This window comes from Branchiostoma belcheri, unplaced genomic scaffold (assembly GCF_001625305.1).
Source record: "Branchiostoma belcheri isolate BF01 breed outbred unplaced genomic scaffold, Haploidv18h27 scaffold17, whole genome shotgun sequence".
Lineage (NCBI taxonomy): Eukaryota > Metazoa > Chordata > Leptocardii > Amphioxiformes > Branchiostomatidae > Branchiostoma > Branchiostoma belcheri.
In genome coordinates, this window is record NW_017803157.1 from 658,650 (window position 1) to 678,245 (window position 19,596).

The 19,596-nt window shown below is 42.1% G+C and overlaps 1 protein-coding gene and 1 pseudogene across 2 annotated transcripts in view; one reads left to right on the forward strand and one right to left on the reverse strand.

Moving 5' to 3' along the window:
- Positions 1-395: 395 nt before the first annotated feature.
- LOC109466732 (plasminogen-like) lies at positions 396-4,099 on the reverse strand. The gene is made up of 8 exons (XM_019764491.1): positions 3,964-4,099; positions 3,516-3,655; positions 3,042-3,165; positions 2,369-2,523; positions 2,161-2,252; positions 1,499-1,767; positions 1,049-1,200; positions 396-829 (listed from the first exon to the last, which is right to left on the reverse strand). The coding sequence occupies exons 1-8, from the start codon at positions 4,043-4,045 to the stop codon at positions 665-667; spliced, it is 1,179 nt and encodes a 392-aa protein (XP_019620050.1). The 5' UTR covers positions 4,046-4,099; the 3' UTR covers positions 396-664.
- A 1,445-nt stretch (positions 4,100-5,544) lies between these two features.
- The window catches only part of LOC109466565, a 50,310-nt pseudogene continuing 36,258 nt past the window's right edge, over positions 5,545-19,596 (forward strand). Inside the window, exons 1-7 of the transcript XR_002140026.1 lie at positions 5,545-5,670; positions 6,909-7,338; positions 7,769-7,958; positions 8,215-8,332; positions 8,786-8,933; positions 9,309-9,313; positions 12,218-12,493. The product of XR_002140026.1 is annotated as an uncharacterized LOC109466565 (transcript). The remainder of the gene's footprint in view (positions 5,671-6,908; positions 7,339-7,768; positions 7,959-8,214; positions 8,333-8,785; positions 8,934-9,308; positions 9,314-12,217; positions 12,494-19,596) is intronic.

Consider the following 19,596-nt stretch of genomic DNA (forward strand, 5'->3'; position numbering starts at 1 on the left):
GAATGAATGAATGAACACAAAAAATGAATTAACACATATAAGATACAAAAGTTTAAAAGAGCTTGGGAAGCAGTATATATCGTCAACTATGATACATATTATGCATCGTCAAGTTATGATACACATTGTAGGTATATATTTACTGGCCGAATGCCATGTGAACATACCCCTTGCAAATGGGTTATTGGGTTTAATATAAAAGTGAACGATCGAACTGTAGTGATACTATGATCTGGTGCAAATTTGTACACCTCACTTCTCGGTGCAGTGAGGGCCTCTGGCGGTCAACTCACTTACTGCAACATCCACATCGCGGACGAAGAGAGTAAAGAGAATATATAAAATTTACACACAAGCAAATTAATGATTTCTATTGTAATTATTGACCCACATCTGTGAGAAGTCTTTGCAGTAAGCTGTGTGTCTATTTACACATGGTACATCCTTATAAAGAAACAGAGCATAGTCAAATGCACATCAACACAAAAAAGACTTGGTTGTCCAAATGAAATACAAAACATAAAGAGCACACTATTTTTTTTTCAAATCGATTCAAGCTCATACAGTCACTCAACGATACCCAAATCATAATATATGACTTATATATATTCGAAATATTCGAATAATGATAAAACTACATATATCCGTGGTCGACCGATCCGTGTTATGTGTGTGTGATTGTGTCGTGTATCCACGTGAAGAAATTGTCTAATTTCGTGTAGACGCCCGGACGGTTGGGTTGGGCACAGCCCCATCCCCATGACGTCACTCCCACTTGAATCCATCTCCCATCAGGCTGTTCGCACACTAACGGTCCCCCGGAATCGCCCTGTAAGAACATGACTGAGCTTAGTCGGAGTCAATTCAGTTAGAACACGCAAAGAAATGCTACAGGGGATACATGTATATGCAAGCTATTGTTTTGCTTGCTGTGACCTGAACGTATCCCTGAATGTACAATTAAGGTCCATTCATTCATTCAACTAGTGCTAATATTATAAAAACAAAACTGAGAAGATAATCAATATAGAAAAATAGGAAGCGTTACCTGGCACGAGTCCACGCCGCCGCCCGGATGCCCTGCGCAGAGCTGATTCTCCGTGACGATGCCGTTATACCAGGGGGCGGAGTTACAGGTGTGGATGTCGATGATTGACACCCGGGCATGTCTCAGCACCAGCGACCGGCCACTCCCTGCACCTGCGATGTTAGAAGCATATCTTTACTTCCGGATATGGAAGTATTGTCTTTGAGGGGCTGAGCTGTGGGTTTGTGTCTCTGCTTGTCTCAATAGCTACAGCTGTACGGTGGGTGAAGGGTGACTTAGACAGTTGATTTATAGAAAGCCAGCACAGCACAGGCCAGGTGATTGGTATAGGGGAATTCAAGAAGAGGTGTAATACCCGATTAAATTACATCATACAATCCTCACCATAGTATAATTATATATATATATATTTGAAATGATGGATTTAGTAAGACAAAGAAGGAATGGTACCTGTGTCTCCCCACCCAGTGACATAACACGCAGTTCCCGGATGTGGCAGGCTATTCGGCGCCAAACAGATAGTTTTCACGTAGTCATTCAGCGTCGCGTCGTTAGCCAGCTGGATCAACGCTATGTCGTTGTCAAGGGTGTCCGCAGTGTAGTTCTCGTGCATGATAACGCGAGATATCGCGAGGTTCTGTTCGCTGACGTCATGAAGAAGGCGAAAGTAGTTTCCCAGACTGACTTGCCAGAATCCTAGGTCGTTTGGTGTGGCATAGCTAGTACGCAACATCACATCAACATAAGAGAACTAGCATATCTTCTGTGTTTAATATATATAGTTTGAAACATACAAAATTGATAGATTCAGCACTCAGCTAAGAATCATACTAAACTCCATTCTAAGCACTTGTGTCACTGCTATTATTTTTTGGTTAAACAACATAAAGGTACAAGACACAGCGATGGACAACTCTTGTGGGAAAACGAGCCCGCAAACTTGAGCTGATTTTGACATATTCTGTAGGTAGTACCCTGTACTCGAAGATATTAAATTGTTGTAACTTGCTTGTGCACCATACTATAAATTTTACATCGTCGAACCCTCTCACTTTGGGCTCCCTTAGAAATCCCAATAGCCATAGGGCGAAAACTGTGTCCTGTGACCTCACCTTTCTACACAATGTGCCGCGGTGAGAACCCAGCCCGTAGAGATGAGTGAACCTCCACACACGTGACCGGACCCCTGAAGCTTCAGGGACGCCTGTCCGAACAGAAAAATACCACCAACACTGTAAACCAAAACATTAGAGTGGCTCTCATGAGCCTTGTTTTGTGGTAAATATGAAGTAAATAAAATAACCAAATTTTTATCCTAACCTGCCATGGCCAGTTCCCATGTCGAGCCACCTGTCCGCCGACGATTCTGGACTCCGACAGTTGAATGTAGGGCCTTCCGCAATCGCCAGGAGTCGCTGTGGTACCGGAGGTTTGCAAGGTGCCAGTTGGGAGGACCTGGGTGGTCAGGGCTTCTCCTGCGTCGTCATTGAGCAAACAAAAAAAAATATGAACGAAAAGAAATGAGAGTTAAGTAAACCGTTCATGTTAGTTCCTCTCACTTCCAACAATTCTACTTCTAGTGTCTTTGTCTAAAAAGCTATAAAACAACTTTGGAGCCATCTCCGTTTTTAAACCATGTCGTGTGATACATAAGGCTATGTTTGATTCTATGGATGACATTTATATATGTATACTCATTTATTTATTTAGTATATCGTAAAAAGAAGCTGCAAAATAAGCAAATATTTGCAGTAAATTGAAAAAGGAATATTGAAAAACGTGGCAGAATACCAATGTAGCAGAATACCAAAATCAATTACGAAGGAATCAGTTTTGGGATTCTCAGTAGATGCCGTCTACATAATGAACTCAGCATGGCTTAAACAGTGCTGGGCCATTGCCGCCTGACCAGGGGGCCAATATCTTCTTAAGAGTGATTACCGCTTTTGACAGTTTGAAGACGTTTGTTAGATTAATCCTGCCCCCAGCTTACCGCAGGGCTGTATGTCACAATACTCCCATCGCGTGTCGGGGTCCGTCGTGTAGCACCAGGGATTGCCCGGGCCGTTGTCAGGGTTACGGCAGAAGTTTTCCACCAGGTCGGCATCGGGATACAACTGGGGCAAACGTCAGTCAACCAAAGGTTAAGTTGGATCACAGAACTCAGACATACTCCCGAACTTACGCCTTAACTTCTCAAACTGTGGCGTGTGGCGTAGCGGTAGCGTGTTCGGCTCTGAAACAAAATGTCCCGAGTTCGAGTCCTACCTTGCCGCCGATCTTGTGCCCTTGGGAAAGGCACTTAACACGACTTTCCTCACTCCGCCCAGGTGAAAATGAGTTCCTAGCTTTGGTTAGGGACGTCCCTCGGATAGGACGTTAAATGAAGGAGCCATACCCTATGCACGTTAAAGAACCCAACACACCTTTCGAAAAATGTATGACAGGTGCCAGGCCTTAAGCTTACCCATGGGAAGAACGTGTGTGTGTGCGGGGCCTGTTCATCCCATCGCTGACAGGTCCGTCCCGACGCCGCCTCGGACCGGTTACCCCGGTAACCGCCGGAGGACGGGCCGCTCCAGCACTCAGACGAACCGGTGGTGACGTCTGTACAAAATGACAAGAAATTGGAGACTTCAGACCATCAGAAAGTATTTTTACTTTTGTTAATTCATTGGCAATTGCAATACCAAAGAAATGCTAACGGGGATGAGAAATTGTTATCAACCGTAAATTGTTATCAACGGTAAATTTAAACAGTGATCGTCTAATATAACATCTGTCATGTTTTAACACGTTAAAGCACTCATGTTAAAACACTCAAGATCTGAATAAGCCTAGGTTTTGATCATTTAACAACTTAGTCATAAAATAGATCTGGATCTTACAGTTCGAGGTTTGAAAGACAGACTTACTTAATGCCGTGCTTGTCTGAGAGACTACTGTGACCACCACAGTCAGTAGAACCAACACCAGTGTAGCCCACAACTCCAACATGGTACTCCAGAAAAACTCCTAACAGAGCTGAATTCAAAACTTTCCTAAGAGAGAGGCAACTGTAAGACCTTTTTATTGCTTCCGATGATAACATCACTAACTTACACCTCCTCCGATTGGTTCATTGCACTTTTCTAACCAATCATGAAGCAGATTACATCGCTGATAGCTCAGATAGGGCTTATCATCTGCTAACAAGTAAGCATTGTTAATTGTACTGGTAAACAATTAGTCATTCTTGACATAATACAAACTTGGGGTCAAAAACAGAGGGCTTGTGTCAAGTAGCATGTTACACAATACTAATTTATCATTCTAACAATTAGCCCCTTTATACGTATATCTCTTTAGTATGATTTCCGAGCAGAAAACCTGGTTTCTCACGGTAGAATTGGTATGTTCTAGACGCTGCTATGACAATGTTGGCATGTGTTTGTCTTGTGGTTTACTCCGTTACTTTTTATGTGCTATATGCGCATGGAAACAGTTAGCAGACAATGGTTCATTTTTGACACTTAATATTAACTACGTTTCCTGAGTCCATTCAGAGTTCTTATTGTTCTCAATTGTTTGTTTTGGAACATAACATTTTGCAAGCCACGCGCGCAGGTGCCTGACTTGGCAACAATGAAACAATGAAACATAGATTGATCCAACTTACTACATTAAAGAAATGACCAGAAACATGACTTAGAAATCCAGTGTTACTTTTCCGAAATCGCTTTAGGTGCCTTGATCAATCCGTTTCTTAACTCTCTGTGCAGAAAACCTCGTCACCGTGAACACACGAGAACACACACACATGTACATCTTACTCTCTCATTGCCCAGGTGACAGCTCAGGCGTTTATACAGCCGGCAGATAAACGTATCAGGCAAAGATAACGCCGAAGACAATGGAGAATGGTCTACAAAAATGCTTGCAAAGCAAATACAGAATCCGCCATCTCGGAATTCACGAGTTGTTTATTTTGTCGTCCTGTATCGCACGTGACGATAGTAAAAGTGATTCTTACATTGCAATTTTACGGAGATGATTATTACAATGCTGCTGCAAGTGAAATATTATGACTATGAGCTGTTGATAAAAACGGGGCCACGTATATGAAAACAGGGACGAGTAGACGGTCCTGCCGTCTTTAAATCCATCCATCAATCAATCAATCAATCGTTCAAACGTCGCCAAGTTAAGTACCCATAAGTAGCCCTCAGAGTAGCAGGCCCATTGTACTAGTGTATTGCTTACGTATTATTTGAATGCGGATTTAATCCTCAAATTCCCTAACCAAAGCTAGGTTCTCATTTACACCAGCGTGAAGTGAGGAAAGTTGTGCAAAGTGCTTTCCCAAGAGCACAAGATCGGTGGCATCAGGCAGGATCGAACCCAGGATCTCTTGGATCTGAGCTATCTACCGTGGTCTATCTACCGTTACGCCACACGACGCCACTCTCCCCACCCACCCTTTATTACATATCTTACTTTACGAGTCTTAAGACACGATGGGACGTCGGACTCCAGTCTTCATCGCCATAGTGACGATTCTTCTGACTCTAGGTAAGTTTGTTCTACCTCCTGTACGTTATATACCCCCAGGGAAGAACCCAGTAGGGGATGCGGGGATTGTTGTAAGTCACGTTTTCGTCAGCACAAACAGAAACGGTCCACATTGTCAGACATGTTTTGTACGTCCAAGGCTTATGTCTTGGTGGGGGAGAATCGCTGGACTAAAAACAACCTTACAAAACCGTGCTGGAGACAAACGTCTCAAGCCCTGCACTGGAACGACCTCTGTATTTGAGAACTCATATGTCAATGAAAGTGTTACATAACAACAATGGAAAGAATAGTTAATCAATTTACCTCGAAAGAGGTATACGCTGCAGCCTTTATAAAATGTGCCAAAATAGGACACTCATTGGAAACGTTGCTGTCGGTGTGACGTTGAGTTACGTTCTACGCTTGTAGCATGTTTAAAGTCATCTTGATCGATCTTGCCCCCACTCGTAGCCCTCCCTGATCTTGCCCCCACTCGTAGCCCACCCTGATCTTGCCCCCACTCGTAGCCCTCCCTGATCTTGCCCCCACTCGTAGCCCTCCCTGATCTTGCCCCCACTCGTAGCCCTCCCTGATCTTGCCACCACTGGTAGCCCTTCCTGATCTTGCCCACAATCGTAGCCCTCCGTGATCTTGCCCCCACTGGTAGCCCTCCCTGATCCTGCCCCCACTGGTAGCCCTCCCTGATCCTGCCCCCACTCGTAGCCCTCCCTGATCCTGTCCCCACTCGTAGCCCTCCCGTGATCCTGCCCCCACTCGTAGCCCTCCCTGATCCTGCCCCCACTCGTAGCCCTCCCTGATCCTGCCCCCACTCGTAGCCCTCCCTGATCCTGCCCCCACTGGTAGCCCTCCCTGATCCTGCCCCCACTGGTAGTCCTCCCTGATCCTGCCCCCACTCGTAGCCCTCCCTGATCTTGCCCCCACTGGTAGCCCTCCCTGATGATTTTCACTACAGCGCTTTTGAATGCAATCCACAACTTTTGCTACTATATATTACGTAACAATATATGTAACTCAATCCAAGGAAAGACAGAACGTATACAAATGCTTAAATTGGAATATCATGGTATTTTTTTTACATGCACTTGTACCTGTTTGCATACATAGGCACAGATACAATGTAGACTTTGTACATTTCACTGTTAGCCAATTGCAAGTTTGTAAACTTTCTGTGCACTTTGGCCTTGTTTACAGTCGATAACAAGTGCTTTCGGGCCAAGCTATATATAAGTCACGATAATCTTATCATCTTTTACAGCAACAACCGAAGGAGCAATTGTATCAACTCATAAGCCATCCACTAGCATAGTGCTACCCAACACGACTAACACAGCCCAGTGGCACCCTAATACAACCAGCTCAAACCAGTGGCACCCTAATACAACCAGCTCAAACCAGTGGCACCCTAATACAACCAGCTCAAACCAGTGGACAACCTAATACAACCAGCTCAAACCGGTGGCAACCTAATACAACCAGCTCAAACCAGTGGCAACCTAATAAAACCAGCTCAAACCAGTGGCAACCTAATACAATCAGCTCAAACCAGTGGCAACCTAATACAACCAGCTCAAACCAGTGGCAACCTAATACAACCAGCTCAAACCGGTGGCAACCTAACACGACGCACACGCCCTGCTCCGGGTTCTTGTGTGACGACGGTGTGACGTGTATTCCGGAAGGGGGCGTCTGTGACGGTACCGTGGATTGTTTGAGTGGCAGTGACGAGGCCAACTGTGGTAAATGCAGCACTTTATTTTTCATTCTCACTATGTTTTGGAAAGTATTCCTTATAATGCAATAGTAACACATTTGTCACAAATACAGAAACCGGTGTTCCAAAGTAAAACTTTTGTTCCCGCACAAAAGGTAAATGTTCTCACATAGAGCTTTCGACCAGTCTCTCTGGTCTTCTTCAGTAGACTGACCCAGTCAGACTAGTCACGTGACTTCTATGAAGTGTTACGTCAACACTGGGTCAAAAGTATATGGTAAACGATGTCGGCCCCCGTCGCGGTTGAGAAAAAGGGTGATGGGTGCTCATTTAAACAGCTGCAACTGGTGATATCTGGTGATAGACTTATGTCTTTTTTTCAGGATTTCCCCTGTACCGTATTCTCTCCCAGTTTTACAGTGTCACAGAGCTTAACCGATTCATGTTATTTTCAGTCACGTATGAAGAAGACTGCGGTAGTCCTGCTGTTCCCCCGTACTTCGGGCGGATTGTGGGCGGGCGGGAGGCCAGGCGCGGCAGCTGGCCGTGGATGGTGTCTCTCCGCCGGAGAGGGTTCGGCCACTACTGCGCCGGCTCTCTCATCTCTGACCGCTGGGTGCTGACGGCTGCGCACTGCTTTGACGTGTGAGTAAATGTCAATCCACTTATTGCCGCTGTGGGGCGCTTTTAAATTGATAATTAGCGCTACTTGATTGTATACAGTATTATCTCTAGATGTTTAGTAATTAGGATGTTAACTTTCATTCTATACCCTTTTCTTTTTGTACTTTGTTCAGTAGTCGTTGCCATACATTGTACCCTGTACAAGTGTCGTGCAAAAAAGTTCTTCTATGATCAAATCAACACGGCCTAAGTGACACGTTTCTCACTTGTTGTGCAGATGGCGCAACCTAACCGCGTGGCAGGTTGTCCTGGGCAACCACCACAGGTCATCTGATGACGTCACGCAGCAAATATTCGATCTGGATGACGTCACGATTCACCACTACTACCGACAGGTATGAGTACTTTCTACAACAAACTATGTCCATATTCGGTGTTTCTTGAATCTTTGAATTCAATTTCCATGGTTCAGACTTTGACCGTTTAAGTGTCGAATTTTCTTGTACAATTACTGTTGTGATTTTTATCACACTTATTATGTTTCCCGAAGAAAAAAGGTTTTTGCTTAGTTTCTTTTTCCTCTCCAAACAAATAAGGTCAATGACGTGAACCAGACGACTGTCACCATGGTAACTAGTGTTGGGTTACATTATGTTGCAATTTTATTGCATGAGGGATTTAGACTCCTGTCTGGCCATATATATGAATGTGTTTGAGTAAATTTAGCCAACTTTTTTTTTAATCAGGCGAATATTAAGACGCGCTGATGTCATTCATAAAAATTACCTGCTGTGGCCTTACCTTGAGCTTTAACTTGACTTTGAATCTCACCCCCCTCCCTCCCACAGGTTACCAATGATTTTGACATAGCGCTTGTAAAACTCGCTGGGCATGCGCTGCTGGGTGACTACGTCAACACGGTGTGTCTCCCCGGCCCGAGTGATAAACTACTGGAGGACCAGACATGCGCAGTGACCGGGTGGGGAGATACCAGAGGTAAGGGCCGTGATTCGACTAAACAATGTTGTTGACTGAGAATGAAAAATAAGCAAGAAATTCGTTTTTAAAAGCAACATGTATAACTAGAAAGGTACTAATTGCAAAGCAAATTTATATTTAAAAATGCATAATGCTTACCTTCACATAGACAAGAGGAAGAAGATGAACCATAGCAAAAATAAGCTTTTGTATCGTACAAATTCATTTAGTTTGACCAACAATAATTTTGTTTAATAATTTTCGAATTGTATATCAATATTTGTTGATCATATTTTGTGTCATATGCAGGTACAGGAGACGATACGGTATTACGTCAAGCTCTGGTTCCCGTCATCCCTCGCGACATCTGCAACCGGCCGGAGTATTACAGAGGAGACGTCACGACCAGGATGCTTTGCGCGGGATACGACACGGGAGGAATTGATTCCTGTCGGGTCAGTAATTATTTCATTTTCAATTGTTTATTTTATGATGATATCAAAAATTAATTATTTACCATCATGTCCACAATTCGCCCTTCCTTTTACGTTATTCCTTACTATGAGAAATGTACTACGAAAAACTTAAATCAACGAACCCACACATCATAGAAGAAGTGGGCAACTTCGTCTTTCACTGCCTAAAAAGAAGTCAAACCCAACAAAACATATCTTGTAGTAGTAGCATGTAAGTATGACTAGTATGATACTTATTGTATACAACATACTTTAAAAAGAGTATGACGTTAGACGTGGTCCCTCATATCATTGCATTTTCTTTTCTTTTTCCATACATGCTTTCAAATATGCTTTCAAATCGAGCCCGATGTTATTTAAAGTAGATTCTGCCCATGTGGCGTCACCAAAATAAATTTAAGACATGCACACAGAATTTTTTCAACGCACACATCATTTACGCTTTGATTTCTAGTACAAGTATAGTGGTTGAAAACAGGATCATTTGTTGCAACTGTTGCGTCATTTTCAGGGGGATTCCGGGGGACCGCTCGTTTGTAGTGGCGGGAGAGGGCGGTGGACGCTGGAGGGGGTGGTGAGCTGGGGGGAGGGGTGCGCACGGCCCAGGAAGCCAGGCGTCTACACACGTGTGTCCGAGTTCGCAGTCTGGATAGAGGATAACATCGCCGGGGTGCAGTTGTAGGGATCCCACCGCTGCCACCATTTGTAGGGCTGCAAAAGGAGAGGCTATAGAAGACACGTGTGGACTCTCTGGTTGCCTGCTAGAACTCAGACACTGGTCTGAGTCCTCTATTCATACAGTCATGTAATTAATCAGTTACAGATGTGGTCTGTCTATGACAACTTTCTTTCAAAGGGGACGGTCTCCTACAACACATTGATACACAGTGACATCAACCTACGGAAATACATGAACAAATTATACCTGTAATACATGTGAACTGTATTATTGACACAACAAAAGTACAACGAGTTTCGTAAGGCTAAGACTAAACATACAAACAGACACGTGTGTACAAAAGACTTAAGCTATGAACAAGACTATAGATGAATCAAGTTATACAATCATGTATGTACAGTATTCAGAAACGCAATTCACGGTTGTAGTATGAACTGTTGTCCACTACAAGAAATCAACAAGCCTTTTTATACAATTTGCATGTCTATGGTATTCACATGAAATAAATAATGTAAAAAGTAAAATGTAATCTTCAAGTAAATATGGAAACCTGGAAGGACCTGGGCTGATTTTTATGGTACCACCCAGAAAATAAAGGACTAATCTTGGGGCTGGTTTCTGTAGTTATCAATGCCCAAAGTATGAAATACTGATTCAAAAGTGCTAATGTGGGAGAGTATGTGTCAATTGGTATGTAGATTGCCTTATTCAGAATATTTTCAGTTTTATCGGCCTGAAAATTGCATTGGATGCCTTTTATCCACTATGTCCGGTGAACGCACAACTAGAGCCCTAATACGCTTCATTTACTTTGCTACAACACTGTGTATGATTGTGGAGGCGTTTTGAAATGTTTCTAGGCCATGTAAGGCCACAATATCTTAGTTTCATGGATGACATCCTCTGAAGATCGCCAAACTAGTGCGCGCGGGCGTTTTGCGGAATTTAGATAAATGAGTTGGCACTGTACTGAGTTCTGGAGTTCCGTGGTAGCCTGGGTACCATCCTCCGTAGTTACCACCGGCTCCCTATTGTCACTAGCTACCATGGATTACGGAGGATAGCATGCGCACCCAGGCTAGAGCCTCGGAGAAGGTGACACAGGCGAAAATCATTGCGAGCGCGGATGTCATCCATAAAACCAAATCAGTGTGGCCTAAATGCCAATGTGACATTTAGAGAGGAACCTACGTAGCCGGTGCATTAAGTACCTTTTAATGGGCCCAACGCACTGAACTAAAAATATGGACAACAGGTGGTCACTACTTAATAGGTCTTTGCAAAAAACCTAGCTGGAAAAGGTTGACTGTTTAGTGGAATATTGTCAAAGTACTATACACTTTCAGTATCTCTGAAACCATATCAAAGTCTTATAGAAAAGAATTCAAGATCAAAGAGCGGCATAAAATTGCGCATAACTCGACCAAAGATCTGTCATACAGCGTTACATCAAGCTTATAAACGCTGCCATTTGAGAAGCTTTGCTATAAGGCGTGTGCTCATTGACGTCATTCGGTAACCCCCTTTTAAAAGTCGGTGTTCACGAACGTGTGCTCTCGTCTGCTCCGCGCTTTCATCTGCCCTTTGGACCCTCGAACATTTTTCGGGCCGTTGAGTGGAAATTAGCTGAATGCCGGCTTAATTCGCAGGTGATTGGTCCGCTGTATCACGGCAAACAGGATGTGGAGCTTGAACGTAAGTCCTCGGAACGTTCCATCTCACGGGATGGGAAAGGTACTACGGAGGGACTAAAATTCTCAATAGATTATTACTACTATCTAATTCTATACACTTTTGATAACATTTAGTTATTGTTTTCTCTATGAAATGAATACTTAAGTAAGCAACCTGTTTGTAAGATATAATGCGTGGCACTACGTTTTGGTAAAAATACGTGTACACCTTTTTTCAAGTGGAGGCGCCGTATTTGCGAGGCTGGTGAAGTGTAGGCCCTGCCACGGAGCTTACTTATCGATCATTATACTTTACACAGGGAAGTAGGGGCCGGCCTTGTACACAAATCGTAGTGGGTGTTGAACAAACGGAGTAACAAAACTGATTTGTGTACCTTCTCCATGGCGTGAAATAACAAGGTTGTACGGGACACGGGAGACCTTACACCTGGCCGGCGGCGTCTGGGGGCTCAGGTTACCGCCTGCTCCACCTGCCATCACCCGGTAGCTCAACGGTGGACTATCTCAGCATATAACGTTTAGCTTGAAAAAAATACAACGTCCTTGGCCCCATCAACTAGTCAGGGACGTCGCGTGTCGTGAGTTTTGTCCGGGACTTTGAGAGCGTACAGACGTCGGTGGCTCTGTTCTGATAAAATATGGCGATCGCTCGGAGTGCAGGCGGCTACCCTGTGCGGGGAAACAGTCCAGCTGACGGCGGCTTCTCTCAGGCACAAGCTGGAGCAAGAGGTAGGCTCAAACTCTGACATTGTATATGTGACATGATGAGTTAAATCGATTTTGAATAGCGCGGCCTAAGCTATGAGTTTTCACTACTAGGGGGATGTCCGATTTAGACACCTGTCCTCTGTATTAGATATGTACAATGTCATTGTAACTGACAATGACAAGTATTGCACCTACATGGGCCAAATGCACTAGGTTAGATACACATGTAACTGGGGTATAATGGTTGGAGAAAGAAGTACTACATTACTATATTACGTCTATATCTATATGGGTCTCTATTATAAGTAATAGTTACAAAATCGACTTGATGCTTTCCAATTATATTGAGATCCTTATTTTCTATTCTCCATCTAAAAGCTTGTTTGAAATATTATTAGGGTTATAAATACATTATGATAATAACTGCACATCAATTGCTACAGTTAACTCGCCAATGTGCACTTTGAAGGAATGCAATGCAATTTCACGGCGGCAAAACTGGAAATATTCTGAACAATCTCTATGACACCGACACATTTCAAACATTACCACAATTGTATCAGTATTTCATACTTTGGGTGTTAAAACAGCCCAGAAATAAGGTCCCAATGAGTACTTTATTTCATCCCAGGATCCTACCAGTAACCGTTTTCCGTCACTATTCTCGACATTTTTTTCTCCATGAATATCCATATACATCGGGATTGTGTTCTTTAACTTAATATGTAGATAAGTAACTAGAATATTGACTTAAAGCATTGTTTTTCAAACCCTAAAACTGGGCATTAGACTCCTTTAAGTACATTTTCAATACTCCCCCCTTCAACCGGAGCTATTTCATCATATTTATCGGCATAATCATAAGATTTATGGGAATATTTCATACACAACAGGTGGGCGTTTTGGGAGCGTATCCGTGTTGGCCAGGTCAAGGAGGTCAAAGGGCAATTTTCCGTCAGCTTTTGTTGACTCTGAGGCTTACGGAACACAAAGGATAATGTCCTTAACGCCAAGCTTTAACTACATTGTAACAGCTGTAGTTGATACAGAACGCTTAAGCTTGTTCGTTTCGGTTAGACGTCTAAAACCAACGTTCATCCTTACTATATATATATGTAGATCATCATTGAATGAATATGTTTTTGTTGATGAGTGTCTGGTATGCTACCTTCAGTAACCTCTCTAGGATTGTGTGCACAAGTTATCCATATTCAAGTCCACTGTCTGTTTATAATTACAGAATTCCGAATCATTATTGTTTCATAAGGCTTAGGGCGTAAGCATAAGTGATGTTGCGTCGGGAAAGGTATGTGGTAGTTTTTTTTATTCCAACATATAATCACAAGACGTGGTGACGGCACACTCAAGTGTTTTAAACTTATATTAAATGCCGCCAACAACATAGGGGGCAATACAATACTCATTTTCAACTGAGCGAAGAGAGGAAAGTCGTGTAAAGGCCGGTGGCATTTCAGGACTCGAACCCGGGACCGCTTGGTTCCAAGTCGAGCACTCACACAACCCCACAGTCGTTTGTTGCTAAAACAGGTTGAACCGGAGTATCTGAAATCAAATAATAAGCAGGTCCTGTCCTTTAGATGTTTCTTGTTCTTGATGTCTCGGATTGATAAGATAGATCAGTCAGATCTTTGATGAGATGGAACCAAACAGATCAAAGGAAGACAACGCTGCCGGCATGCGTCTGTTCTCCACCTACACAACTGAACCGATATAGACTTTGTGAAACCTTTTGATTCGTTCACTTGTCGTTACTGGAGGGATCATTCCTGCTAAATGAACCGTAAACACAAGCACTGTGCTTGCTATGATTGTGAATAATTCTCATGTATACGTCCAGTGATGTCGAATGAGTTCATGGGAATCCAATACAATTGTAGGGTGGTAAAACAAAATTAAATCTTCTGGATGAAAAAAAATCTGTCTGATAGTGACATTTACAACTAAATAAACTGTCATTTATTAACAGATCATCGTCATTTATTCATACTGGAAGCGTATGCATAGCCCCAAACCAAGCTACTAGTATGTGAGGTGTCTCTTTAAGTATTGAGCACCGGCCATAAATAGCTAGTACCAGCCTACGCGTACGATTCAATATATTGAGCAACTGTTTTTCCGTCAGTGACATCACATTTTTGCCTCACAGATATTAGTAAGCTATACGACTGATTCAACCTATCAGACTGATCAGAAAATTGACTTTGAATATCCCGTTTTGTCGCCCTGAAATTGCATTAGATGCCTCTAAGCAACAATAATGATTGGGAATTCTGTAATGATCACACCTCGACTCGTTCCGTTGACTATGTTGGTTGACCGACATGTTTGCTCGTAGACTGGACGTTCCTTTGATATAAGCGGTGGCCACGGTAGCGTGTATTTGCACGAGATTGAAAAGTTTGAGGGGTAAACATAATAAAAGGCATATCGACAGGCCGGCCGTACTTTGGACACGTTGTACGTATCTTGATTTAATGGCCATGGTGAAGCCCATCATTTGGTTTTGACCACAGATAGTGTTGTGAGCGTACTCTGAGAGTGTCTGTCAGCTATCATTATACTATACTACTAGTAGTAACTGAGACAGAGGGTGCTAGCTTATTTTTTACTAGAAATAGGCGTAGAATTATTCTCTCACTGGCGAAATGGTCATGAAGATAACACTGTGCTATATTTATGAGTAATTCTTAATATGTACGTTCGGCGATGTCGAGTGAGCTTAATGGAACCCAATGCAATGCAATATCAGCGTGGCAAAACAACACTATCTTTCTGTAGAAGTTACTTTGGTCCCCAGTCATTTCCAGGCCATACCTCGGCACTGTACGTAAGGTTTCTATCCCCGCCTAGCCAGTTTAGGTCACCCCGGTCATGTTTGTCCACTTGAATTCACTTAACAGCCTTATCTCACCTAGAATGCCCGGCAATAAACTTTCCTTGGGGGTACGGTGCCAAAAACGTTGGCCTGTGCAAGCCCCGGCAACAGCCTGGATTGCGGGCGTATTTTTATTTTTTTGCATAACCGGTAAACCGCCTTTTTAGGCGTAACACACCCGTTTTGTACATGTAGTACAAGCTGCATAAGACAAGACTGTAAGGTTTGAACCACTCACACCGGGAAGGTCACGAAGCTCTTTTCGATAAGTGCTGTTGGTTCTTTAACGTGCATGGGATGCGGCTAGTGCCCTAGGTACTCATTTCCACCTGAGTGAAGTGAGGAAAGTCATGTAAAGTGCCTTTCCCAAGGGCACAGGATCGGTGGCATCGGGCAGGATTCATCATTGATTTTTTAATGAGAGAACCGATTGAAAAATGATAAGCATTACAATTTTCTAAATGTAGTAAAGTACAGATACTTGACCTTTCTCCTACTAACCATTACCTGCACTGCTGGTGGTCTTATAATCTACACAATGGTTGCCAGCGCGTCGGTTAAGTGTATAGTCACTTATTGAACATTGTAACATAAGTGTTTTGCTTCAAAAGTACTTTGTAAGAACAATACAACTAACTTGATCGTAGGTGTAGTTCCACATGTATATTGTAATCGTAAGCTTATGGTGTTTTGATCTTATTTCATGTTTAGAGCTGCATGTACAAGGAAATTCTTAACCAAAGGTATAGAACCACGGTCAAAGCACAAAGGTTAAAATTTGAAAGAGAATGCTTGCACAGATTTATCTTTTATCGCCTTGGATCGGCCATGACTCGGTAGCCAAGTCTAACTTGAGATGTTGATGTTTTTATGGTAATCGATGACTTCTGTAGGGGGTACGTGTATAAGGCGTACCGGACTGAACAGAAAGTTCAATCCCTGTGTAAACGTTAACGTTACACCGGGCTTTTGTATTGTCCTTGTAAGCCCACTCGTGCCCCAACCACGTACACACACCACTCGTGCCCTAAGGCCTAGGAAAAAATGTTGTGTTTCCATTTTTCCGACCGCCCCCCCCCCAAAAAAAATGCCTTTTTTGTGTAGACCCCTGCAAGTGATATGAACTGCTGATTGACCTTTTCTAGCTCCATAATCTGACACCTGAGTGATAAAACGTTGTACAAACGGTTTTCCAACATTGGCATTGAAAAGATGTGTCCTCATTCAAGTTTTACTTTATTAAACTGTATTCATAAGTTGGATCACTAGAGATCGCCAAAGTCGCCCTACCTACCGACCCTATTTTTTTTAGGACTGAAACAGGAAACACAGCATGTTTTTTCCTAGGCCTAACCACGTACACACGCCTCTTCACAACACTTACCTACCGATGACCTTGAATGAGAGCACTGAACTTGTTCTAGAGGGGACTCTTATATCCTCTTTCTAGTAAATTTATCTATTTTCTCTCTTAAACAACACCTGAGTGGCCCATTCAACATTAATATAAATTTAAAAAACATAGAGAATAATTTCACATCTACTTTAGTAAAAAAAATGAGTTAGCACTTCTTTATATCATTTTACTAGTAGTATGATTATGAAGAACATGAAATAAATAATTATCAAAACCTTTCCAACTATCACGTTTTCTGACCAGAAATTATTTACAGATCTAAATTAATGTGATAAATAAGAAATCAAGTCTACTTCAAAGTTAGGGTACCCCATTGAATATGTAAATTATGAAAAATATGTATAGAAAATTTGATTGTCAAAGATTAGAAGTTCTACTAATAATCTAGGGCAGCTATATGAACAGCATTGAAGACATCACTTGAATGAGAACAAGCACAGTAAGCAACTTCATTCAGAAGTGGTTTCAGCTTTCAAAACAACATAATAAGGGTGGGAACGTAACGTATTGCTACACAATATCAACGCCAAACAGCAAGGTGTTTTCTATAAATTGTTTTGAATGTAAGACAATTATTTTCATCAAACGTTCCATGGTTAGTCAAAAACGAAGCAAATATTTTAGTGGAAGTTTCTTTTTTGAAGTTTTAATGTATTAATATAGTACAAGATATGAGTCATCTATGGTTGGAATAATCCATGATAATGTTCGTTTCCAAAAGCACGTACTCCGGATCCAGAAGAGGCAAACAAAGTCATGGCCACAGCTGTGCAAACTGTAGTGAATGGCGGGAAAGTCGTCTGGTCACATATTGAGTGTGACGTCAGGTCCACCGTGCTAGTAGGCCGACATTAATAATATCGTTGGGCAATATTTTTATTGCGATTTTTGCTAATTGTTAGCTGCATTGTACGATTTGCAGTATGGTCGAAACCTTTTTTTGAGATGGACGTGTGGATGCCATGCGCGCGTGGATGCCGTCCATATTATGAACTCAACTTGGCCTTAGATACAAGAGAACATAGACAAAGTACAAAGTGGCATTGTACTCATGTTTGAAACACGTAATAAAAACCTTGCCGCTTAACACATATCTGATTCAACCATCTGCGGTCGGTGTTAAAACAACATAACTATATATAGGTCCACATTGTAACAACAGCGTCTCGTTTCTACGTAACGTAAGGATGAATGAGAGTGAACTAAGGTTATCGATCGATATCAGGTGCTTTTATGATATCGATATATTTACTCTATATACACGGCCGCAGCAGCTGGTGTTAAGTGGTTGAACAGCTTCTCGGTTACATACAATAGCGTCATTCTTAATGACGTGTTTTATGTTGTGTAGCGGGGCTATTCCAATTTTCTACAAGAAGGTTTTGTGATGTAACATTTTCGACACAAAATGAGGGGACATCTGTATGTATATTAACGTAGGATTGCAATACATATAAGGGTGTTTTGCCATTTTGATTTTGATGAATTAGTAATAGTACCTTGTCTGTAAGGGTATAGACATGTGATGGATTTTAAGAATTACACAAGATTTGTATCATGCCCTATCAGCACGTGTTGCAAATAAACCAGTCATCATCAAGGTGTGATTGAACTGAAAATCAACGGGATAAACGAAGAAATACATTTCTGTCGTGCACTTTTATGTTCAGGTTAATTGTAGTAGTAGTAGTAGTAGTAGTAGTAGTAGTAGTAGTAGTAGTAGTAGTAGTAGTAGTAAATAGCAGTGGTGGTAGTAGTAGTATAGTAGTAGTAGTGGTGGTAATAGTAGCAGTAGTACTCGTAGTAGTACATGTTAAGGAGGCTAGAAGTTTCATGGTATTGCATGGAGAAGAGGTTAAAACCCGGATGTTTTCACTCAGTCACACGTCCATGATGTGTGTTTACACTATCTCCACTGTTTGTTGCCAATAGATATGATATGTTTACGTTAGAAATGTGTGCAACAAACATATCGACGCAACCTTCGCATTGTAAGCTTATCGCTCTAACGCATCTGTCTAAGTAGGCGAAGCTGACCTTGTAGTTCAGCTTTACCTCATTAATACAAAATCTACCCCTGGACTTGTTTGCTGACGAAATCTGTACGGTATATTGTTTGATTAAAGGGAGGCGGGCTGCATTAATTTTCTACCCATTCCAAGATTTCCAAGAAGATAATCAACAGTTAGCCAACACACTGCTCTTTAATTAATACCTGAGCCAGAACGTTAAACTGTATTTTGATGCTGTATTATGTAACATTTGATTTAGTACGATAGAAATTTATTTTCTGGACATTTCTTTACGAAATAAATTGAATCAACTCCATACTCCACTGTAATTAAGTTAAGTCAGGAAATGTAGGTGCCAAAATATTACACCATACGAGAGTGTTTAAAAGCTTGAAACACAACTGTCAGCCATGTTTGTTTACATTCTGGTGGTTTGTAGTGATCACAAAATGTGTGTGCCTCTTTTTTTTCTGACGCTGAACAAAGTATGATGTTGCCGTGTGCTAGAAACGTCGGAAGTAATGTTTCAGTTGCTGAGATTAATTTGTTTATGACGCCTTGGGGACGTCATTGCACAAGAACACGTTGTAAAATATATTTTAATAATGCATGTCTGATGTCGTAAAATATATTGTTTAGACGGATACAACATGTTAAGCAAACATTCTACTACAATTGCGTACTACTGCTGCATGGGCCTACAGCTTTATCCTAACGGGCTTACATCACTATTGCGTTGCGCAGTGGATGGCCTAGCCTGTGTGCTATCCGATTTGTAATGGCAACCCCGAAATTTTTT